Source organism: Pleurodeles waltl, chromosome 10, assembly GCF_031143425.1.
Source record: "Pleurodeles waltl isolate 20211129_DDA chromosome 10, aPleWal1.hap1.20221129, whole genome shotgun sequence".
In the NCBI taxonomy this organism is placed as follows: Eukaryota; Metazoa; Chordata; class Amphibia; order Caudata; family Salamandridae; genus Pleurodeles; species Pleurodeles waltl.
Genome location: NC_090449.1, coordinates 267,422,951 through 267,448,585, shown reverse-complemented (window position 1 = coordinate 267,448,585; position 25,635 = coordinate 267,422,951). Strand labels below are relative to the sequence as shown.

Here is a 25,635-nt window from a genome sequence, read left to right as displayed (position 1 = left end):
GTGACTCTGAGGCAGGCACACAATACAAAGAGTGTGTGGATCTGACTGGGCCTTCTTCTTCCCACAAGAAGGGCATTTGACTAAAACGGAAGGCATTTTTCTGTCAGGAAAAAAATGGCAGACTCAGACAATGATGTTAGATGTCGAATAAAACAGGAAAAAACGCTGTTTTAAAGTATTTTTCTGAGAAAAACTCAGAAAAACAGAGCTCAATGCTCCAGGATCCTCTCAGAAGAAGCCGGAAAAAAGAACTGACCTAACTGTGAACCAACTGTCACCTCTCCTTCACCCCTGAGGCATGGTGGGATACTGGAGGTGCTCAGGGTCTTAAAGGCACAGTGCCAAAGTTTTTATGGTTCTCCTATGTTAACCTGCATGCAGCCTATTGGCTAAGAATGCTCCATTGTTTTTCAATGTAGTTTTTTCTCTTTTTCTCTAGTGATTACTACTGCTGCTTATTTCCCTAAGCCCAGTTTTGAGGGCTTGGGTAGATATTTATTCTCTATTGTAATTTTATAATGATTTAAAAAAAAAAAATTAAAAAAACTTCATAGAAATAAAGCATTTTAGCCGGTTTATGATTATAGCCTGCATTTCTGTTTTACACATGTATTTATGAGTTTAGTATGAAAGATATGTCTACTAAAAATGCTATATGTATATTTTTCGTGCATATTTCATACTTTATATGTGTGTATTTTATATATGCTCCGGGGTCCCCGCACAAGGGCGGGAATATTCAATGTTTATGACTATTGATGAGGATCCCCTGGAAGAGAACGTAGCTGCCCTTGATAGTACCTGCGTATATGCAGTACTGTCTTCTGGAGGTGACGGCTTTGTTGGATAACTCTCCGGACTGTTATCCGATACTGGTGCATCATACAAGTCCCATGCAGCAGCATCATCCTGTGTCATCCCTGTATGTGTGAGTGACTGCATTGGAGGTGTTCCCACTGGTGACAGTTGTGGTGAAAACCTTGGTGATGGGGATTTGTCTCTAACAACCTTTGCCTTAGGCTGCATTTCTGTCTCCTGAATGCAAGTTTCCTTTTAGATTTGATTGGAGGTAAAGTTTGTATTTTCCCCAGTCTCTTTCTGGATATGCAACCTCCTTTGTGTATGGTCCAGTTCATCCATACTTAATTCCTGCTCAAATCTATGTCTTTCCTTCATTTGGCTGGAAAGTCCTTGCTCTTCTGTGTAAGAGCTTCTTTTCGGCTCCAAAGCCGCTTTTTTCAGTACCGAGGTTTCAGATGTAGTCTTTTTCGGTTCCGATGATATCTTTCTCACTTTGGGTGAGTCGAACTCTCGATGTTGAGAGCGTTCGGTGACGGAATCTTGACCAGAGTCGGAAGTCTTCGGCAAATCCCTGGCCTTTTTCGGTGCTGATGTTTGGTCACCTTCTTTTCGATGGGTTAAGCCATGGCCTGTTGGCAGTGGCGTCCCCTTAGCCTTAAATATCTTTGTGTGAGTTTTGGATGGGGCAGGTTTACTCACTGTTCACTGCACTGTCGAGGTTCGGTCACTTTCGGATTCGTTCGAGTCAGATCCTGGATGGAAATTCTTTCCTCCTCTCCGATGTCGAGTTGCTCTCTCGGTGTCGACGCCATTTGCAGTCTTCTTGCTCGTCGATCTCTTAGGGTCTTTTTCGATTGAAACGCTCGACAAGCCTCGCAAGTATCCTCCCTGTGTTCAGGTGATAAACACAGATTACAGAGCAGGTGCTGGTCTGTATAAGGATACTTCGAATGACACTTAGGACAGAAACGGAAGGGGGTGTGGTCCATTAGTCTTCAATGACGGGTGTCCCGAAGGGCTGCCGGAGCACTCTTGATGTCGGTGCCGATACATTAACACTAACCCGGTACCTAACGATAACAATACCGTCAAATTATCGATAATTTAGCTAACTTTCCCGATTCAAAATACGGAGCGAAGAGGAAAACGTCCGAACCCGATGGCGGAAAGAAAACAATCTAAGATGGAGTCGACACCCATGAGCAATGGAGCCGAAAGGGAGGAGTCACTCGGTCTTGTGACACTAAAAGACTTCTTCGAAGAAAAACAACTTGTAACACTCCGAGCCCAACACTAGATGGCAGGATAATGCACAGCATGTGTATCTGCAGCTACAAATGCCACCGAACATATATATATATATATGAATCTATCACCTGCCTGGATAACGCAGGTGTTGTAAAAATGTATGGAGTCATGCAAAGTAAAAGCATGCCTGGCACGTTGGTTTGGTGTTTTTTTGTTTTTGTTTGGGGGGTCGGGTGCAGGGGGAGTGATCAAGAGGGATGAAGAGGCACAGTGGGTGGAGCCTGAAGGAAGGGAAGAGTGTTTGTCCAAGGTAATCGCATCCCAGGTTGGGAGAAAACAGGAGCCCTGCCTTTCAACAGGCTCAGAGTGGGTTTGGGGGAGCAAACTAGGTCTGATTCCCTGGTGGTGCGAGGGAGGAGTTTGCTTGGTGGAGCCATTGCCCCTTCCTCTGGCTCTTAATCTCTACCGTTTGACTAGTGAGTCTGACTGCTGTTGGGTTCATGGCTGATCAATCAAATGGTTTGTAGAGGTCGAACAATCACCTGTGAGGGGCTCAAGAAGCTGGAGTTGTTAGCTGCTTTGTGGTAGACCATTTTTTTGAACAGCCAGCTCTGGAGTCCTTTCCTGAATTGTGGAGGCCATGAGGCTGTCATGAGGTGTAGGGGGAGGTTGTTCCATGCTCTACCTGCTGATATTGCTGGCGTTAGAGCAAGGAAAAATCCTTTTTGGAACTCTCGTAGTTTACTGATTAAGGAGGCAATTGTAGACCCTTGGAGAGAAAAGTGGTGTTCATGGTCTTAAACCTCACAAGTGGTGAATTAGCCTTGCCGCCAAACAAGTGTCGCCTTTCAAATGGCAGGTTGATGAGCCAGGCACGTCACGGGCAGTGACAGGGGTGCCAGTGGCACGGGCCACAGAGTTTGCTATATCTATCTCAGATTTTATGATATGCAGGGAGGCAATCTGACCATCTTGTATCACCGCTAGGAAATCTGCAGCATGTCTCCAGGCCATCCGGCCATATCCCACAAAGCATGTATAAAATATGCCACTAGTCACATCGTATTGATAGATTTTAGAGCAATGCTCTACGTAGAAAAGACTTTCTTCTCCCAGGCCATGAGTCACTGATTCCCCGTCATGAGTTGTCAGGAAGGCTCCTCCTGATTGATCACAGCTGGACGCTAGTACGACCAGACACTGGAGAAGGATGAATGGAGAGGAAAGTTGGATCACATGGGAAAGGGCAATACCGAAAAGACACTAGTTTGTTGACAGCCAGAATCCTCGATGGTTCCATGCATGCAGCCAACGCTTTTGCCTAGACTTCCGAAAGGACATTTGTTTCGGTGTCTGTGGTTGGAAGCTGAAAGTCCAACACTTCCAGAGCTTTCAACATAATCTTATGAAGGGAGACAATTTAAGGTGTTGGGGGTCCAGAGGGGAAATCCATGGTAGTTCATGAGAGGATCCCATCCACTAGAGGACAGACCCTGGAAGTCTCCCTGAATATTCTACCCTGTGTCCCTAAGTGGCAAAGATTCAAATGGTCTGAATAAGTTGCAAAAATGGCATGTATTGTATTTCGGTATTCCTCTTCCTCTACGACAATTTGTGGTTCTCTACAGGATCCGTCTCCGGAAATGCTTCAGGTAGCTATCGGTGGAGTCGTATCTGGCGCCGGAGATACAGGTTGAGGTGGCATTGGTGGTAGTGGCACTGTCCAAGAAGTTGTGTATCAGGGAACAGAGTCAAAGCGATGCAGAGTCGGCACGGAGGTCGATAGTAAGGTGCCAGTCAGGATCTAGAGGCACTGGCCATGATGACAAAAGAACATTGGAATCAAAGGTTTAACTAGGCCAGTGGAGCTGGCCACCGGCTCAGAGGATAATTGTCCTGTGCGAGTGGGAGAGCAACACTACGGACATACCCAAGCAGCATGTCTTGGATATCTTATGCTTCATTCTTTTTTTTCTAAATAAAGATGGTGACCTAGAGCGAAGCCTGGAACGCTTCCTACTACTCCTGTTCTCTTTGGTTTGTGACAAAGAACTTAGGTTCACGCTCTTTAAAGGCTTTGGGTTGCATGCAGTGACAAAATGCCCAAAAGATGAGGTCCAACCCCAGGCACCTGAGGTAAACAGTGTGGGGATCCATGAAGAATCTGTCCTTTGCAGTCCCTTCAGGTTTTAAATGCATATGCAGGTTGGGAGGGACAAAGCACTACACAATTTAATTTTGTGTGAGGAAATTATCTCAGTCTTGGATCTGGATCAGCACCAAAAGGTGTGGAAAAAGTAACTGACTTCACCACATGGAGGGCACTATACGGCTTCTATGACATCATCAGATGTCACTTCCAGTGTCGATACGAAGCCAGCGCCACCTACCAGTCATGACAGCTTTGAAGATTCCAGATTCAGTCCGATGCCGGGGCTGTCCTACAGGTGAGAAATCTGCAGGTAGAAGTATCCATCAGAAATACATGCTTTCAGTACAAGGACAAGAAAAGGTTACTTGTAAAATAATTAAATTACTTTTCAATGTTAACTACACTGCAAATGGTAAAGCTACTTACCTCTTCTCTGAACTGGGAGTTAAGCCATACACACTTAAAACTTCTTCTATTTTCAAAATCTGTAATTTTCATTTTGAGCTGGAAAAGAAAGAACAATCTTATAGCTTTTTTTCCTTAGCTGGACCAAAATAAATGTTCCATGTTATTTCAATTACCTGCTGGTAATATAGTTTCTTGGGTTGCCGTGGTTTGAAGAACTGAAGGAGATCTCTTAATGTACCTTCATAATTATGCCTCAGAGGATTACCTGGGCCATCTCTGTAACTTCAGAAAAAAAATACTATAAAACACAATCACATTAGGTATAATAAATTACATTTTATACTTAAATCACATTAGTTTCCCCAAACAGACATCTCAATTTCAACTCCACTAGTTGAATACAAACCATACAAAAATAAAAAATATTATCAACTAAGAAACCACACTTGGAAGCAGGGGTCCCATATCCTATTTTCAATGTCATGAAACCGTACTGAACACATTGCAAAAGGCCTACAGACTAACAATATACCTGTGGACAGGACTGATCTAAGCATGGTAATGTGTTGTAACGTAGGTAATGTATGCAATTCTTTACACTTATGTATATTGATAGATTAGCACAGCCTTGTGCTATGATGTAACATTAGAACCTTTGGTGTGGGGAATTCTATGGGTGGCGGTTGGAGTGGAGGAAGCTGGTGGTGAAGGATCCTCTGCCTGTACGATGTTGTCTGGGGCTGCTAAATATAGAACCTACATCAAAATAAGACTGCAGTGATTACTACAGAAATTGGCGACGAAAGTGGCGCAGCCCTGAACGTGGTGAAGCAGATTGTGTTGATGGAGAGGCAGTGACACTACTCTGTCTGTTGCAATGATACTGTAGGCCCTACCGTAATCAAGCTTGGCAGGAGAATCGGACACAGTACAGGATTGAAGAGGACCAAGGAAACAGTTAGTGAGCCACAAAATACTCGTTCGTTCCCACATGAATCCTCTAAACATACAAGGAATGCACTTAGACAGTCTCAGAGGACGGATTCAGCTGTGGCAAGAATACGCTTAATTCAGCACGAACGTGAGTACATTTCAAATCCATTACCTACTTTATGCGTCTCCCAGACAGTCTTCAACTGCTGGATCTCGAGGATTGTGTATCCTCATTACCATATGATATAACTGTACTGTGAATTTACCCACAGTGTCTCCTCGTGGCAGACATATTTCTGGAACATTTTCTGTTCCACACTGCTTGTTGGTTAAATTTCAGCATTACAAAGACTCGCTGATCAGCACAGCTTATATTGTTGACAGATGAGTCAATCATTCTCTGCTGATCATCACAGCTGATTATGAACATGAATGGTCGAACATTTTGAATGTGGAATCAATTTGGAGAGTTTAATATCATTAAAATGTTATACAACTGCACCACCACCTGGGTTTGTATGTAATAACAGCATTTTACACAATTGTATTATTACAATCAACTGATCACATGTTAGTTGATCTCTATTACTAACACACTGCTGTTTATTATCAAATTTAACCAATATATTATGCACTTTTGTTATTTTCTTTGTTTCTGCCATCTCATTACAAGCAGTGAAACGTGTGCATTACACTCATTGAACTTATCCAATCCTCAACCATTTATTCCTGCGAAAGGAGAGCCCACTATGCCTTGGAAGGAATGGAAAGAGTACTTTTGTAATTATATAGACACTTGAGGAAGAGGATTTTTCACTGGAGAAAAAAAAGTACTGCTGTATTGCTTAGGTCCAGGAGGGCTTAAAACATACAATCAGATTGAAAAGAAACCCAGAGAAGGAGGGAATGTATTTACGCATGCTTTGGAGGATCTTGATGCACATTTTTCACCTATTGTGTGTGTTGCTGTAGATAGGTTTAAGTTTTTCCAGAGGAAACAAGGAAAAACTGATAATGTTGATGAATTTGTGCTCTGGCGTTAACATGTCGTTTTGGTCCACTCCAAGAAGAACTATTTCATGGTCAAATTATTATGCATGCGAGCAACCCAAATATTCAGGATAAACTGTGGGTCAACGGTGAAGCACCTCTAAAGGAAGTGATTTCTCTAGTAAAGAAAGCAGAACTTACAGGTAGATGTGCCAAAGCGGTAATGGACGAAGTAGAAGAAATAAAAGAAGTTAACAAAATATCTAATGCAAAATACTGGAAAGGTGGTGAAACAAAAAAAAAAAGCTTCAAGAAGCAACGGATTATAATTGCAAACCCATAAGTGTGGAACAAAAGAAGTGTTATAGGTGTGGGAGCGCTGACCACTTAGCATTTTTCAAAAAATGCCCTGCAAGGAATCAAAAGTGTTCTCATTGTGGTGTTGTGGGTCACTATGCAAAGGTTTGCAGGAGGAAATCTGTTAACTCAAAAGTGAATGCTAAATACATTAGAGAGGACAGTGACTAATTCCGATGATTTGGAGAATATGAATGTTCATCAGGTGTTTTGTATAGATTACAACATTTTGGGTGTAGATCAAGTTAAAAGGATGAAACCATGGTGTGAATTGGCGGTAGGAGGGGTGATGATTAAGGTGATTGCAGATTCAGGTTCACCCTTTACCATAGTGAATAAAGATGTATGGAAGGATAAATTGGTGGAAAAATTAGGCACACATCTTGACAAATCTGAGGTTGTTGCCAAGAGCTATACTGGAGACAAAATTGAATTTGCGGGTTTCCGGGAGTTAGAAATTCAGTTTAAAGAAAGGAAAGCACAGTGCAAATTGTAAGTTTCTTAAAAGGGACCCTCAGTCTTAGGTTGGACGGACCAGGGTGATTTAGGAATAATTTTGAACCCCAACAGTCCAGATTCAGTGTTGACAATTAAAGAAAAGCGTGAGGGAAAGGAAGAAATATTGGATTTTTACCCAGAATTATTTTCTGGTAACGTGGGGCTGTTGAATGATTTTCAGCACAAAACAGAATTAAAATCATCAGCAATTCCATCTATTCATAAGGTTAGAAACATACCTATCTCTATTAAGGAGGCCGTTCATGATGAATTGAAAAAACTGGTGGAGGGTGGCATTATTGAGCAAGTTGAGTCAGCAGAATGGGTTTCTCCATTAGTAGTTGTAAGGCGTTCCAATGGTAAAGTAAGATTATGTGTGGACCTTAGGAAGCTAAATAAAAACATCTTAATTGACCAGTATCCATTACCACACATAAATGAAATGTTTTCCGCAACAAAGAATGTGTTGGTTTTCAACTATCGACCTAAAATCTGCTTACCATCAGGTGCCATTACACCAGAATAGTAAGAAATACACAACGTTCATAACGCCTTTTGGATGTTATCAATATACCAGAGTGCCTTTTGGACTAGCATCAGCTGCAGCGATGTTTCAAAGGATTATGAGTAATATATTTAGTGGAATCTCTGGGGTGATGTTTTTCCAAGATTACATCCTAGTCATGGGTAAAAATAGAGAGGAACATGGCAATAAGTTGAAACAGGTTCTAGAAATCCTTAAGAGTAGAGGTTTGACAACAGAGTATAGTAAATGTAAATTGGCTCAAGAAGAAGTGGTTTACTTGGGTCATAGCATCAGCAAGAATGGCATTAAACCGAAGCAAGCTTTAGTGGAAGCTATCAAAGACTCCTTGTCCTGCTGGGAAAGAGGATGTGAGAGCTTTTCTAGGTTTAATTGAATTTTATTCCAAGTTCATTAGGAACTTTTCTGAAAAAAAGTATCATGTACAACAATTACTCAAGAACAAATCCAAATTTATTTGGGGAGAGGAGTGTCAAAGGGAGTTCCAGGATTTAAAAATTGAAATTTGTAAAGCACCATTTCTGAAGGGATTTGATCCCAAATGCAAATTCATTGTGACAACAGATGCAAGTAATAAAGGGTTGGGGGCGGTACTAACAGTGTGATGATGAGAACAATGAATGGGTTGTTGCCTTTGCATCACGGTCTTTGACCCCAGCTGAAGAGAGATACTCAGACAGAGCGAGAAACATTAGCCTGCGTGTGGGCATTGAACCATTCGTCAATTTGTGTGTGGACTGCATGTCTTGTTGAGGTCTGATCATAAACCTTTAACAAAGGTTTTGACGACTGCTGGATTACAAAATGCATCTCCGAGATTGAGCAGGATGTCGGTAAAATTGTTGGATTTTACTTATGATGTACAGTATTGGCCTGGAGTCAAGAACAAAGTAGCTGATTTTCTAAGTAGAATGTCATTACCAATTAAAAATGTAGATCAACTAATGGGTGAGGAGAGTTGTGTAGCTGGATTATTTGATGAGGGGATGGAAGGTATTGATATTATGGAATGGAAGGAAGGATGGATTAAGGATGACAGTTTAAAAAGAATAGCTGGTTACATAAATGGAGGATGGCCTGAAAAAAGAAATCTTGGGGCAGATGGAAAAAATTTCTGGGAGGTGAGAAATGAACTTTATTTAGAAATCAATATGATGTACAGAGGTGGAAGAGCTGTACCTCCAGTTTCTCTTGGGAGAAAGATCCTAGATTTATGTCATGAAGGACATCTTGGAATATCCAAAACTAAACAGAGTCAAAAGCAGGTATTGGTGGCCTGGTCTTGATAAGCAAACTGAAAAAAAAATAAGAGACTGCATAGAATGCAATAGTTCTGATAAGTGTCAGAAAACATTTAAACCACCTTTATTACCCAATGCATGCTACAATATGCCCTGGGAAAAGAAAGGTTTGGATGTGGTGGGACCGGTGGAATGCAATAATGGTGAATACAAATTTATTCTGGTCGCAGTGGACCATTTTTCAAAATGGCCAGAGATTGAAATAGTTCATAAGGCAGAATGTGAAAGAATTATTACATTTTTAGACCAAATATTTACAAGAGAAGGTCTACCTAAAACTATGATTACTGACAATGGTCCTCAATTTGTGGCTGAGAAATTCACATGTTTTTAAAAAAGAAATGGTGTAATCCTTATCACTACCTCATTATACCATCCAGAAGGAAACGGTTTAGTGGAACGATTCAACAGGGTTATCAAAGGGAGTATCCAGTTGGCTTAGAGTAATGGTTTGAATTGGGAAAGTGAGCTATGTAAGTTAATTTGGGCTTACAGAATTACTCCCAGTAGCGTCACTGAGGAAAGACCATTTTCCTTGATGAGAGGTCGTTAACCTATCAGCAAGGATCTTGGTTGGCTATCGTCTGGTAAGCGAGTCGAATGGTCACCTGATCAAGTAAGACTGAAAATCAACAAGCATATAAGGAGTGGTATGACAAGAAAATCGGAACAAGAGAATCCAAAGTAAAATGTGGAGATTGGGTTAATGTGAGAAAAGAGAGAAAAGTCAGAAAAGGAGAAAGCAGATATTCAGAGCCTCTGAAAGTATATGATGTATTCCGTAACTCAGTTGAATTAAGTGATGGGAAAGTGTGGCATTTGGGCAGGGTTTCCAAGTGTAGGAATGTTAAACAAGCTGAAACCGAGAATGTCAAGAGTTATGATTGGTTGGAAACAGATGAAAAGGCGAGTAGTGAAGAGGTAAATTTAGATTAGTGAGGAGTGACAGTAAAACGTGTGCGCTTGAAACACCAATGCATGATAGTATTCAGCATTCGCTGCGTGAAAGTGAAGCGACAGGTACACAAAACTTACAAAACAGTACAAACAATGACAGTCAAATCAACACTGGAAGGTTTGGTAGGATTATTTCCAAACCAAAGAGGTTTGATGACTTTGTATGTGTTAATACAGTTTAATGGAAAAATAGGTTTGTTTCAGTTAGATTTGTTTTAAATTTCTGTTTTTATCAACCTGTATGAATTTAAAAAGAAAATGTGTAACTTGCTTGAAGTGTATTTATGTGATAAGATATTCGTGTATGGAAGTTCTACTATTATTTTTATTGTTTTCTTTTTAAATATAAAAAGGGAAGATGTGTTGTAACGCAGGTAATGTATCTAATTCTTTACACTTATGTAAATTGATAGATTAGTACAGCCTTGTGCTATGATGTAACATTAGAACCTTTGGTGTGGGGAAATCTAGGGGTGGCGGTTGGAGTGGAGGAAGCTGGTGGTGAAGGATCTTCTGCCTGTACGATGTTGTCTGGGGCTGCTAAATAAAGAACCTACATCAAAATAAGACTGCAGTGATGTAGGAAGTTGGCTCTGTATGCACTATTTCAAAGTAAGAAATAGCATGCACAGAGTCCAAGGGTTCCCCTTAGAGGTAAGGTAGTGGCAAAAAGAGATAATTCTTATGCTCTATTTTGTGGTAGTGTGGTCGAGCAGTAGGCTCATCAGAGGGTAGTGTTAAGCATTTGTTGTACATACACACAGGCAATAAATGAAGAACACACACTCAGACAATTCCAGGCCAATAGGTTTTGGTATAGAAAAATATATTTTCTTAGTTTATTTTAAGAACCACAGGTTCAAGATTTACACACAATACTTTAAAAGAAAGGTATTTCACTTAGGTATCTTAGGAACTTTGAATCAACACAATATCATATACAGTTTTAGCAAAAATGGCAAAAAGCTATTTTAAAACTAGACAGTGCAATTTTCAACAGTTCCTGGGTTAAGTTTTGGTTAGTTTTGCAGGCAAGTAAAACACCTACAGGGATCAAAGTTGGGTCCAAGGTAGCCCACCGTTGGGGGTTCATGGCAACCCCAAAGTTACCACACCAGCAGCTCAGGGCAGGTCAGGTGCAGAGGTCAAAGTGGTGCCCAAAACGCATAGGCTTCAATGGAGAAGGGGATGCCCCGGTTCCAGTTTGCCGGCATGTAGGTACCCGCAACTTCGGAGGGCAGACCAGGGGTGTTTTGTAGGGCACCGGGGAGAAGGGGGGGGGGGGGGGGGGGGGAGTCACAAGTCAGCACAAAAAGTACACCCTCAGCGGCTAGGGGGCGGCCGGGTGCAGAGTGCAAACAGGCGTCAGGTTTGCAATAGAGTTCAATGGGTGACCCGGGGGTATCTTCACCGAAGCAGGCAGGCAAAGGGGGGGCTCCTCTGGGTAGCCACTACCTGGGCAAGGGAGAGGGCCACCTGGGGGTCGCTTCTGCACTGGAGGTCGGATCCTTCAGGTCCTGGGGGCTGCGGGTGCAGGGTCTTTACCAAGCGTCGGGTTCTTAGAAGCAGGCAGTCGGGGTCAGGGGGAGCCTCTGGATTTCCTCTGCACGTGTCGCTGGGGGGGGGGGTCAACTCTGGCTACTCACAGGGTCGCAGTCGCCGGGGAGTCCTCCCTGTAGTCTTGGTTCTCCGCAGGTCGAGCCGGGGGCGTCGGGTGCAGAATGGAAAGTCTCACGCTTCCGGCGGGAAACGTGCAGTCCTTTAAAGTTTGTTTCTTTGTTGCAAAGTTGTTTCTTCTTTGGAGCAGAGACGCGGTCATCAGGAGTTCTTGGTCCTTTTAGATGTAGGGTAGTCCTCTGAGGAATCAGAGGTCGCTGGACCCTGGGGAACGCGTCGCTGTTGCAGTTTTTCTTGAAGTGGGGAGACCGGCCGGTAGGGCTGGGGCCAAAGCAGTTGGTGTCTCCGTCTTCTCTGCAGGGCTTTCAGGTCAGCAGTCCTTCGTCTTAGGTTGCAGGAATCTAGTTTCCTAGGTTCTGGGGAGCCCCTAAATACTGAATTTAGGGGTGTGTTTAGGTCTGGGAGGGCAGTAGCCAATGGCTACTGTCCTTGAGGGTGGCTACACCCTCTTTGTGCCTCCTCCCTGAGGGGAGGGGGGCACATCCCTATTCCTATTGGGGGAATCCTCCAAAATCAAGATGGAAGATTTCTAAAGGCAGGGGTCACCTCAGGACACCTTAGGGGCTGTCCTGACTGGTGGGTGACTCCTCCTTGTTTTTCTCATTATCTCCCCTGGACTTGCCGCCAAAAGTGGGGGCTGTGTCCAGGGGGCGGGCATTTCCACTAGCTGGAGTGCCTGGGGCATTGTAACACGAAGCCTGAGCCTTTGAGGCTGACTGCTAGGTGTTAAAGTTCCTGCAGGGAGGAGGTGTGAAGCACCTCCACCCAGAGCAGGCTTTTGCTTCTGTCCTCAGAGAGCACAAAGGCCCTCACCACATGGGGTCACAAACTCGTCTCTCAGCAGCAGGCTGGCACAGACCAGTCAGTCCTGCACTGAACAATTGGGTAAAATACAGGGGGCATCTCTAAGATGCTCTCTGTGTGCATTTTTTTATAAATCCAACACTGGCATCAGTGTGGGTTTATTATTCTGAGAAGTTTGATACCAAACTTCCCAGTATTCAGTGTAGCCATTATGGAGCTGTGGAGTTTGTTTTTGACAGACTCCCAGACCATATACTTAATATGGCCAAAACTGTACTTACAATGTACAAGAATAGACTTCGACACTGTAGGGGCATATTGCTCATGCACCTATGCCCTCACCTGTGGTATAGTGCACCCTGCCTTAGGGCTGTAAGGCCTGCTAGAGGGGTGACTTACCTATGCCACAGGCAGTATTTTGTGTGCATGGCACCCTGAGGGGGATGCCATGTCGACTTTGCCTTTTTCTCCCCACCAACACACACAATCTGCAATGGCAGTGTGCATGGGTTAGGTGAGGGGTCCCTTAGGGTGGCACAACATATGCTGCAGCCCTTAGGGACCTTCCCTGGTCACAGGGCCCTTGGTACCACTGGTACCTTTTACAAGGGACTTATCTGTGTGCAAGGGGTGTGCCAATTGTGGAAACAATGGTACATTTTAGGTGAAAGAACACTGGTGCTGGGGCCTGGTTAGCAGGGTCCCAGCACACTTCCCAGTCAAGTCAGCATCAGTATCAGGCAAAAAGTGGGGGGTAACTGCAACAGGGAGCCATTTCCTTACAAGTGATTACTACAAAATGGACAAGTTACTTACCTTTGGTAACGCCTTATCTGGCAAAGATCAAATCTAGTTAAGTAAGGTTAAGTGAAGGCGAGTAACTTACATTCTGACAGAGACATATTGTTGTAGATTCCTTACCTTAGACTAGATACCCAGGCAAGACCATCACTGGAGGTGGGTCTGCCAACTAAGTTCATACTACAAATTCCTGTAGAACCAAAAGGGCAAAGTACAGACCTCACTGACCAGGCAGTAGTGTGCAGAGATGCAGACTGACACCTGACAGATGTGAAGGACTGGAACTCTGAGCGCTAACAAGGTGGTAGCAGCTGTAGCTCTGGTAGAGCGAGCATGCAACTCTTCAGGTGGTTGTTTCTTGGCCAGTGCGTTGCTGATAATACAGAGGACGATCAATTGGGAGATGGTTCGCTTATCCAATGCCCGACCTTTCTTTGCACCCACATAACTGACAGAGTTGATCATCCACCCAGAAGTCTTATGTACGATCAAGATAGAACGCCAACACTCTTTCTGGATCCAGGTGGTGGAAATCCCTCTTCTTTCTTAGAAGGATGTGGGTGTGTGCAAAAAGTGGCAAGGTGATGGATTGGCCTACATGAAAGGGTGTGATCACTTTTGCCAAAAATGAAGCCCTAGTGTAAAGCACCCCTTTGTCAGCATGGATGGAAAGATAGGGCAGCTTAGATGACAATGCCTGCAGCTCACGCCCGCTGCAGGCCGAAGTAATGGTCAAAATGAAGGGTGTTATTAATGTTAGGAGTCTGAGAGAACAATTGTGGAGAGGCTCAAAAGGAGCGCACATTTGGAATGTCAGAATCAAATTCAAATCCCATTGGGGCATGATGAATGGGGATGGAGGAAACATATGGGTAAGGCCCTTAAGTAACTTATTAACAACAGGAGACTTAAAGGTGTAGGAAGCTGGCCTGGTGTGTGGTGGGTACACAAGGTACTTACACCTTATACTAGGTCCAGGTGTTTCCTCGTAGTGAAGTGTAGGCAGTGTCTAGAAGCCAGGCTCTGTAGAGGCAGCTGTGGATGAGCAGCCAAGGCTTATCTAGGAGACATGCAAAGCTCATGCAATACCACTGTAGTCTCACAGCACTTACACACATGAAAGGAACCACACAGTGTTACAAAACATAAAGGTACTTTATTTTTGGAACAATTCACCACAAAATACTGGACAGGTGACCCAGCCTTAGGTAGTAAGTAACACACTAAATGTAAGGAAATTCCTCCTTGGCATGGTTACCCCCTGACTTTTTGCCTTTGCTGATGCTAAGTTTTGATTGAAAGTGTGCTGGGACCCTGCTAACCAGGCCCCAGCACCAGTGTTCTTTCCCTAAACTGTACCTTTACCTCCACAATTGGCACAGCCCTGGCACTCAGATAAGCCCCTTGTAACTCGTACCAAGGGCCCTGATGCCAGGGAAGGTCGCTAAGGGCTGCAGCATGTCTTATGCCACCCTGGGGACCCCTCACTCAGCACATGCACACTGCCTCACAGCTTGTGTGTGCTGGTGGGGAGAAAATGACTAAGTCGACATGGCACTCCCCTCAGAGTGCCATGCCAACCTCACACTGCCTGTGGCATAGGTAAGCCACCCCTCTAGCAGGCCTGACAGCCCTAAGGCAGGGTGCACTATACCACAGATGAGGGCATATGTGCATGAGCACTATGCCCCTACAGTGTCTAAGCAAAACCTTTGACATTGTAAGTGCAGGGTAGCCATAAGAGTATATGGTCTGGGAGATTGTCAAACAAACTCCACAGCTCCATAATGGCTACACTGAAATCTGGAAAGTTTAGTATCAAACTTCTCAGCTCAATAAATGCACACTGATGCCAGAGTGGGATTTATTGTAACATGCACCCAGAGGGCATCTTAGAAATGCCCCTGAATACCAATTCGACTTTTAGTGTGGGGCTAACCAGTTTCTGCCAGCCTGCCACAACCAGACGAGTTGCTGGCCACATGTGAGGAGTGCCTTTGTCATTCTGTGGCCAGGAACAAAGCCTGCACTGGGTGAAGGTGCTTCACACCTCCCCCTGCAGGAACTGCAACACCTGGTGGTGAGCCTCAAAGGCTCACCCCCTTTGTTACAGCGCCACAGGGCATCCCAGCTAGTGGAGATGCCCGCCCCCCCTAAGGCAACTGCCCCCACTTTTGGCAGCAATGCTGGAGGAGATAATTAGGAAAACAAGGAGTCACCACCCACCAGTCAGGATAGCCCCTAAGGTGCCCTGAGCTAAGGTGACCCCTGCCTTTAGAAGTCCTCCATCTTTATTTTGGAGGATTCCCCCTAATAGGATTAGGAATGTGCCCCCCTCCCCTCAGGGAGGGGGCACAAAGAGGGTGTAGCCACCCTCCAGGACAGTAGTCATTGGCTACTGCAATCCCAGACCTAAACACACCCCTAAATCTGGTATTTAGGGGAACCCAAGAACCCAGGAAATCAGATTCCTGCAAACTGAACTAAAGAAGAAGGACTGCTGACCTACAAGCCTGAAGAGACAACAGCTTTGGCCCCAGCCCTATCGGCCTGTCTCCTGACTTGAAACCTGCAACCAGTGACGCATCCAACAGGGACCAGCGACCTCTGAAGCCTCCGAGGACTGCCCTGACCCCCCCAGGACAAAGAAACTCCCTCGAGCAGCAGCTCTGCTCAACAACCTGCAACAAACTTGCAACTTTTCTACAACTTTTGTGCCGGAAGCGTGAGACTTCACTCTGCACCCAACGCCCCCGGCTCGAGATCCAGAGAACCAACACCACAGGGAGCAGACTGCGGCGACTGCAACCCCGTGAGTAGCCCGAGACGACCCCCCTGGGTCCCCACAGCGACACCTGCAGAGAATCCAGAGGCTCCCCTTGACCGCAACTGCCTGTAACAAGGGACCCGACACCTGGACCAAGCACTGCACCCGCAGGCCCCAGGACCTGAAGGAACCGAACCTCAGTGCAGGAGTGACCCCCAGGCGACCCTCTGCCTAGCCCAGGTGGTGGCTGGCCCGAGAAGCCCCCCTGTGCCCTGCCTGCACCGCCAGAGTGACCCCCGGTTCCCTCTATTAAAACCAATACAAAACCCGACACCTGCTTTGCACACTGCACCCGGCCACCCCTGTGCCGCTGAGGGTGTGTTTTGTGTGCCTACTTGTGTCCCCCTCAGTGCTCTACAAAACCCCCCTGGTCTGCCCCCCGAGGACACGGGTACTTACCTGCTGGCAGACTGGAACCGGAGCACCCCTGTTCTCCATAGGTGCCTACATGTTTTGGGCACCTCTTTGACCTCTGCACCTGACCGGCCCTGAGCTGCTGGTGCGGTAACTTTGGGGTTGCCTTGAACCCCCAACGGTGGGCTGCCTATGCCAAGGAACTGAGACTTATGTCTTACTTACCTCACAATCTAACCAATACTTTCCTCCCCCAGGGACTGCTGATTTTTGCACTGTCTGCTTTTAAAATAGCGTATTGCCATTTTAACTAAAACTGTGTATGTTTTGGCTCTAATTTAAAGTTCCTAACTTACCTGTGTGGAGTACCTTGCATTTTATGTATTTACTTCAAATCTTGAACTCGTGGTTCTTAAAATAAATTAGGAAAATATATTTTTCTATATAAAAACTATTGGCCTACAGTTAAGTCTGAGTCTCATTTATTGCCTGTGTGAGTGTACAACAAATGCTTAACACTACCCTCTGATAAGCCTACTGCTCGACCACACTACCACAAAATAGGCAAAATTAGATCATTCTAATGCTCTCTCTCTTATCTCTAAGGGGAACCCTTGGACTGTGCACACCATCTCTTACTTTGAGATAGTATATACAGGGTCAACTTCCTACAGTTCCCATCAACTGCTGGAAATGTGACCCAAGAATAGAAAAGTTCTGTTCTATAAGATGGATGGGCATCCACCACAAATGTGACTGGAACCCCATGGCTATTAGGCCATCTGCTATTAAAGGTGCAGTCAGGGGTTGTCTCATATTGACTGCGATTGCTACCTACTGCGGATTTGCCATGGTAGGAGTAAATTATGTTCAGAGAAGGCACGCCAAATAGGGATTCTCCTTTTAGAGTTCAAGCTTGAACAACCTTCAGCTTCAAATAGGATACCACAAATGTCTCCGTATATAGTACTGAGGTGTCAATGTACATAATGAGAGAGATACTAAGCAGGACCCGAAAATTAGAGCCTGACCAAACAGTGGTGGCGCCATGTCGCGTAGGCTCTCATTATTCTAATGAGACTACTGGATTTCGAGGGGCAGAATCGCCTGCGGTGTGGGAGACTGAGTCCGACCCACTGCAGGTGACACCAGTCACTCCAGTCTGGGTTTTGCTCTGGCTAACTAGCAGTGCCTCATATCTACCCAATGGCAGGGATGATTGGGCAGCTAAGCGCATGAGAAATGGTTTCTCAGGGAAGCCGTGGTTACTCGGGTCTTGTCCGTTTCTCTCAGTTACATCAGTCTCATATACACAATGACAGAGGCAGTATAGGTTTCAATAAGATTTTAATGAAGCAACTGCATCTTGGATAACAAAGCGTGAGCTGCAATAACCAGGACGACACAACATAATAAGATTAAAATAGTGACTAAGCGAGTAAAACCTAGGAATAACGCTACCATATTGTCACTAGAATCAATATACTAATTCCTACCCAAGCTATGATAGAGCACAGCGTGTTAAGCTCTAATTCTGCCCTTCAGCTTCCCCTGGGAAGACCTCATCCCCCATACCTGAGCGAAGGCCTGAAGTCTGCATTAGCAGCTGTAGCAAAGCATTCAGCAATTAGCAAAGCATTCGGCAATCAGCATAGTCGTGGCGCTCTGGCTGGAATTTCCCTCCAACATGTAGGGGACAGGGAAGTGTTTTTATAATAAGACAGCTGAGGTACTGAGAAAGTGTTCCTACGTAAGGATGTGTGTTTTCTATGAATGTTGGAGGTAAAACGTTATACCATGTTCACCGGCAACTTATCTTTCTGCAGCCTTGGAAAAAGCACAGTGAGCAAGAATGTCTAGTTTGAGAACAGAGTGCTGGCCTAGGCAATATCAGTTCGATAGAAGGAAATAAAACAAGACCGTAGCTAAGCCGAATAAAAGATATCTAGGTTAAAGTGCACAGCGGCAGGCCTACTATATTAAAATAACACGTGTGGAGCTATAACTAAAATGGCTACACAACAAAGGTACTCCCACCTAGGTAAGTAAACTGTGTAGAGGGGAGGTGGGGGTATTAGAAAACCACAAAGTTAAGTATCACAGTACCCCCCAGAGACCAGGAATGCAGGAGTAAGACACTGGATTTTCCCCAAACCACTGAAAAGGACGAAAAGAAGAAAAACAAAACATTCAGAGAAGATTGCAAGAAAATCAGCAGTGATTTTCTGAAGAAAGAAAAAGACCTGTGGAGAGAGGGAACCAAGTCCAGAAGGCTCAACAGAGTCCAGTGAGGGCAGAAGCCCCTCCTCACCACACTAAAGATGCAGGAGTTGGTCGACGGGGAAGAAGAACAGTTCAGCACTGTAGTGACCTGGTAGTTTAAGGGTGCATGCACCCTTTCACGCAGGCTGCAATGGCAGGCCTGTAGAACACTTTGCATGGGCCCCCTATGGGTGGCATGAATACATGCTGCAGCCTATAGGGATCCCCTGGTACCCCATACTAGGGACTTAATGTGGGTACCAGTATTCAAAATATAGGGTGAAAAAGCACCCAAGCTGGAAAGGAGAAAGCGTAACACTGGGGTGCTGGTTAGCAGGATCCCAGTGAACACGGTCACACACAGCTACAACAGGCAGAAAATGGGGGTAACTATGCCAAGAAAGAGGGCACTTTCCTACAGAAGGATCATCAGGTAAACTAAAAAAACACAGAGATAGCAAATAAATAATCTTTTAGAGTGCCCACAGCAGAGCCCTGCTGGTCGACAGTAAGGTTAAAAACAGGACCTCAGAGAGAAAGAGAGGGAGGTCAACAGACTCGTCTGTTCACCATGTTGCAAATTTCTTCCGACAGGCATATACCGTTTTGGTGGAGGGATGCCTGACTGCCAAGGTTACTTTACAGCAGGCCTTGAAAGGAAAGGAAAATGTTACTTACCCAGTAGACATCTGTTCGTGGCACGTAGTGCTGTAGATTCACATGCTTTGCATAAGTCCGCCATCTAGTGTTGGGCTCGGAGTGTTACAAGTTGTTTTTCTTCTAAGAAGTCTTTTCGGAGTCACAGGATCGAGTTACTCCTCTCGGTTACAGTGCGCATGGGCATCGACTCCATTGTTAAACTGTTTTCCAGCAAAGGGTGAAGGAAGGAGTGAGAGTATAAGAATATAAAGAGATGTCCATGCAAGTGTAAATGTATCTACATATGTACAACTGAAACGTAAACTACAGGCTTCCGGGGAGGAGAGAGGGCGCATGTGAATCTGCAGCACTACATGCCACGAACAGATGTACACTGGGGAAGTGACATTTTCCGTTCGATGGCATGTGTAGTTGCAGATACACATGCTATGCATAGACTACAAAGCAGTTAGTCCTCCCAAAAATAGCGGTGGCTAGCCTGTAGGAGTTGAAGTTGTTCGAAATAGTGTTCTTACGACAGCTTGACCTACAGTTTCTTGTTGCTGAAAAAAAAAAATCCACAAAGTAGTGTTTTGAAAATGTATGAGTTGACGACCATGTGGCTGCTTTACATATTTCAGCCATTGGTCTATTTCCTAAAAAATTCCATTGACGCTCCTTTCTTTCTTGTCGAATGTGCTCTAGGAGTGATCAGAAGTTTTCTTTTTGCTTTGATATAGCATGTTTGTATGCATCTAACAATCCACCTTGCTAATCCTTGTTTTGATATAGGATTGCCTTTATGTGGTTGTTGAAAAGCAACTAAAAGTTGTTTTAATTTTCTAAATGCTTTAGTTCTATCTATATAGTACATAGTCGCTCTTTTGAGATCTAGAGTATGATGCGCTCTTTCTGCCACAGAGTCCGGCTGTGGAAAGAAGACTGGCAATTCCACTGCTTGGATGATGTGAAAAGGAGATACTACTTTTGGTAGAAATCTTGGATTTGTTCTAAGTACACCTTTATGTTTGTGTACTTGGAAAAAAGGTTCTTCAAGAGTGAACGCTTGTATTTCACTAACTCTTCGTAAAGAAGTAATAGTTACAAGGCAGGCAACCTTCCATGTCAAAAATTGAATTTGACAAGAGTGCAAGGGTTCAAAAGGTGGGCCCATGAGTCTGGTAAGTAAGATATTTAAATTCCAAGAAGGAACAGGGGGTGTTCTGGGTGGAATAATGCGTTTTAATCCTTCAATGAAGGCTTTAATAACAGGAACTCTGAACAGAGAAGTGTGTTGAATAGTGTGTAAGTAAGCAGATATTGCAGTAAGGTGGATTTTGATGGATGAGAAAGCTAAATTTGATTTCTGCAAATGAAGTAAATAGCATACAATATCTTGTATAGATGCCGTAAGTGGATCAGTGTTTTTAGATTGACAGTAGTAGACAAATCTTTTCTATTTGTTTGCGTAACATTGTCTAGTAGTAGGTTTACATGCTTGTTTAATTACTTCCATACATTCTGAGGAAGTTTTAGGTAACCAAATTCGATGACTTCAGGAGCCAAATCGCTAGATTGAGAGCATTGGAGTTTGGGTGCCTGATTTGACCTTTGTTCTGTGTCAACAAACCTGATCTGTTTGGGAGTTTGGAATGAGGTACTACAGACAGATCCAAGAGTGTTGTGTACCAATGCGGACGTGCCCATGTTGGGGCTATGAGTATCACGGTGAGTGATGTTTGACATAGTTTGCTGACCAGAAAGGGAAGGAGTGGGAGAGGGGGAGAAGCGTAAGCAAATATACCTGACCAATTGAACCATAGAGCAGTGGTTCCCAACCTTTTGACTTCTGTGGACCCCCACTTTATCATTACTGGAGCCCGGGGACCCCCACTGAATCTTTCTTGGAATCCAGGGACCCCCCACTGAGTCATTACTGAAAGCTGGGGACCTAATCTGTTAATATTATTTATTTTTCTAAGCTGTCGCGGACCCCCTGAAGAGGCTTCGCGGACCCCCAGGGGTCCCCGGACCACAGGTTGGGAACCACTGCCATAGAGCATTGCCCTTGGATAGGGGATGTTGGTGTCTGGATGCAAAGTTTGGCCATTTCGCGTTTTCGCTTGTTGCGAACAGATCTATTTCTGGTGTTACCCACTTTTGAAAGTACGTTTGAAGTGCTTGGGAGTGAATCTCCCATTCGAAAGTTTGTGGCTGATTCCTGTTTAGATCTGCAAGCTGTCTATCCCTAGAATGTATTCTGCTAATAGATGAATGTGATTGTGAATTGCCTTTTTCCATATTGTTTGGGCTAGTAGGGACAGTTGAGATGAATGTGTTCTATCCTGTTTTTTGAGGTAATACATGGTCATCATGTGGTCTGTTTTTATTAAAACAGTCTTGTGTTTGAGAAGGGGTTGAAACGCTTTTAGGGCAAGAAATACAGCTAATGATTCTAGCTGGTTTATGTGAAGCTGTTTGTTTGGGATCCCATTCCCCTTAAATGGTATGATTGTTGAGATGAGCTCCCCAACCTATCACTGATGCGTCTGTTGTCATTATGGTCTGAGGCACAGGGTCTTGAAATGACTGCCCCTTCATTAAACTGCTGAGATTCCACCATTGAAGGGACATAGTTGTTTGTCAGTCCATCAACACTAGATCTTGAAGTTGACCGTGTGCCTGAGACCACTGAGAGGCACTTTTGTAAGGGCCTCATGTTCAGTCTTGCAGGTGGAACTACGGCTATACAAGATGCCATCATCCCTAGAATTTTCATGATAAATCTTGCTGTATGTGTGGGATGAGATTTTGGAACGCTTGTATCCTTTGTGTATTTGGATATGCTAGGGCTATTTGAGTATTTAGAATAGCACTCAGGTAAGGTTGTACTTGTGCTGGTTGCAAGTGTGATTTTTGGTAATTGAGAGTGAACCCTAGTGTATGCAGGGTTTCTATCACATACTGAGTGTTGTTGGCATTGTGTAAAATTGCTTGATTTTATTAGCCAATCGTCTAGATATGGAAAGAAGTGAATGTGTTGTCTTCTTAAGTAGGCTGCTACTACTGCTAGACATTTTGTGAACACTTGGAGCTGTTGTTATGCCGAATGGCCAGACTTTGAACTGGTAATGTTTTCCTGCTATGACGAACCTGAGGTATTTTCTGTGAGTTGGATGGATGGGTATATGGAAATACGCATCTTTGAGGTCTAAAGCAGTCATGTAATCTTGTTTTTGTAGTAGTGGAATGACATCCTGCAGAGTTACCATCTGAAAATGTTCTGACAGGATGTAGAGATTGAGAGGTCTGAGGTCCAAGATAGGCCTGAGGATGCCATTTTTTTGGGTGATAAGGAAGTATAGTGAGTATACTTCTGTTCCCTGTTGAGAACGTGGGACCAATTCTATTGCTTGTTTTAATAGTAGAGATTGTACCTCTTGTTGCAGCAGAACGTTGTGTTCTGGGGACAATTTGTGGTAACGTGCTGGAATGTTTGGTGGGGTGGAGATTAATTCTAGGCAATAGCCATTGCGGACAATTGATAACACCCAATTGTCTGTGGTGATATTTTGCCAATGAGAATGGAATTGCTGTAGTCTTCCCCCCAAAGGAGGTGTGTGGAGTGGAGGGGTGGGAAGGAAGTCACTGCTTGGATGGTGTAGTGGCTTGTTTTGAGGCTTGGAACGTGCCTCTGTTTCTGAAATATTGTCCTCTGTAGGACCCTCTAAATCCCCCTCTTTGATATTGTTTTTTGTCCCCGCTTTGCCTGGGAGGTAGAAGCTTCAGATGATTGTGCCTTAAATCCTCCTCTAAACTGTGGCCTGCAAAAGGAGCCTCTATATGGTGTGGTATATAATGCCCCCATTGCCTTTGCAGTATCCGAGTCTTTCCTCAGTTTTTTTATGGTGGTGTCCATTTCAGGCCCAAATATTTTTTTTCTTTTTTCTTTTTTTAAATCAAAAGGCATGTTAAGCACTGCCTGTTGAATTTCTGCTTTAAAACCAGAGGAGCGTAGCCATGAATGCCTTCTAATTGTAATGGCAGTACTGACACTCCTTGCGGCTGTATCAGCAGCATCGAGGGCAGACCTTATCAGATTATTACTTCTAGCCTGTCCCACTTCTATAACCGGTTATGCCCTTTTTTGATGCTCTTTAGGGAGGTGCTGTATGAATTTTTGCATCTCATCCCAATGGGCTTTATCATATCTGGCAAGAAGTGCTTGCGAATTTGCAATTCGCCACTGGTTAGCCGCTTGCAAGGCTCCTCTCTTGCCAGCAGCATCAAACTTTCTACTTTCTTCATCAGAGGGAGGAGCGTCTCCTGATGACTGGGTGTTAGCTCTTTTTCTAGCCGCACTGACGACTACCGAGTCTGGAGGAACCTGATGTGTGATGTAGTCTGGGTCTGTAGGGGCAGGTTTATATGTTTGGTCAATTCTAGGGGTAATCACTCTAGCTTTGACAGGCTCCCTAAAAATTTGGTCAGCATGTTTGACCATTCCAGGCAACATGGGGAGACACTGGTATCTAGAATGAGTGGAAGACAGAGTATTGAACATAACGTCTTCCTCTAGGGGCTCAGTGTGCATAAGCACCCCCTGTTAAGCAGCTGTTCTAAAAACTACCAGAGTGTAGGCAGTAGTGTCTTCTGGTGGAGAAGGCTTGGAAGGGTATAGGTTAGGATCATTGTCTGGAATAGGATCTGGGTCATATCGATCCCAAGGATCGACTGAATCTCCATGCGACTATTGTGAGTGTGTTGGAGAAGGCAATGGTGGTGGTCTATTGTGTGGAAGTGAAAAAGAAAGCTGTGGAGAGTGCAGAGAAGTAGGGAGAGGTGCTGGTTTCTCCTTCTGAACTTTTGCTGGTGGTTGAGCAGAGTCTAATTCCTCTTGAAAAGCCAGCTTTCTCTTAGTCTTTAAAGGAGGTGCAGTGAGAATTCTAACGGTCTCTATATATATATGGATTCTTGATTCTCTTTCATCCATGACCTCCAATATTGGTTCAATCTCAGTCTCTTCTTCAGAAGCTTTGTGAGATTCTTGCATCAGCTTTGAGATTTGTATAAGTTTATTCGAAAGTCCCTGTTATTCTGTATATGAGGATTTTTTTGGTTCCGAAGTCTGAATCTTTTTTGGTCCCGAAAATGAAGTTGGCTGTTTCGGCTCCGAAGCAGGCCGTCGAATCTTCAACTCCGAAGAGTGAGGTTGCTTACTAGAGTCTGAGGTGGAAGTTCTAACCAGCTTGCTCGACTCTGATGTGGACGAAGGAGTGGCCTTTTCGGTGCTGAGCCCGAAGGTCAGTCGCCAACTGTCGTTTTCCGGGCCGAATCATGTCCTTCCAGCAGTGGTGTACCCAAGGCTTTCGGTTGTTTTTTATGTATGGGTGTAGGGGCAGACGTACTCACATGCTGGCCACCAGTGATGGGTCTATCATCTTCCGATTCTTGTTCGCAGTCAGTGTCTCGGATGGAGACTGCTGTCTGCGCCTGCTCTTTCTCCAGGACGTCGAGATGTTCTGTGCTTTTCGACGCCATTTCTAATCTTCGTGCTCTTCGATCTCTCAAAGTCTTCTTCATTCGAAACGATCGACAGGCTTCGCAATCATCTTCTTGGTGGTCCAAAGAAAGGCACAAATTACAACCCAGATGTTGGTCTGTACATGGGAATTTCGACATGGCACTGAGGGCAGAATCGAAATGGAGTCCGATCCATCAGGATTCCATGCAGTAGGCCCGAACAGGCTCTAGTCGGGCGCCCGTGCCCGAAAGGGTGGAAGCTAGATTCTGACGGTACTATCGGTTCGATGCTAGGTGGAAACGCGATCCAAACAATAGACGATTAATGAAAATGTCACTTACCCAGTGTACATCTGTTCGTGGCATCAGTCGCAGTAGATTCGCATGTTCTGCAATAGCTCGCCATCTGGTGTTGGGCCGGAGTGTTACAAGTTGTTTTTCTTCGAAGAAGTCTTTCGAGTCACGGGACCGAGTGACTCCTCCTTTTGTCTCCATTGCGCATGGGCGTCGACTCTATCCTCGATTGTTTTTCCCCGCAGAGGGTGAGGTAGGAGTTGAA

At 44.6% G+C, this 25,635-nt stretch overlaps 1 protein-coding gene across 2 annotated transcripts in view; it reads right to left on the bottom strand.

Annotated features, from left to right (window-relative positions):
• The window catches only part of USP7 (ubiquitin specific peptidase 7), a 1,253,379-nt gene that overhangs the window by 128,543 nt on the left and 1,099,201 nt on the right, over positions 1-25,635 (bottom strand). The window contains exons 24-25 of one of the 2 annotated variants that reach the window (XM_069210408.1): positions 4,783-4,891; positions 4,628-4,705 (exon numbers count right to left, since the gene is read on the bottom strand). In XM_069210408.1, the coding sequence (XP_069066509.1) occupies positions 4,628-4,705; positions 4,783-4,891 (187 nt within the window). The remainder of the gene's footprint in view (positions 1-4,627; positions 4,706-4,782; positions 4,892-25,635) is intronic. The other variant, XM_069210409.1, reaches the window with a different exon arrangement.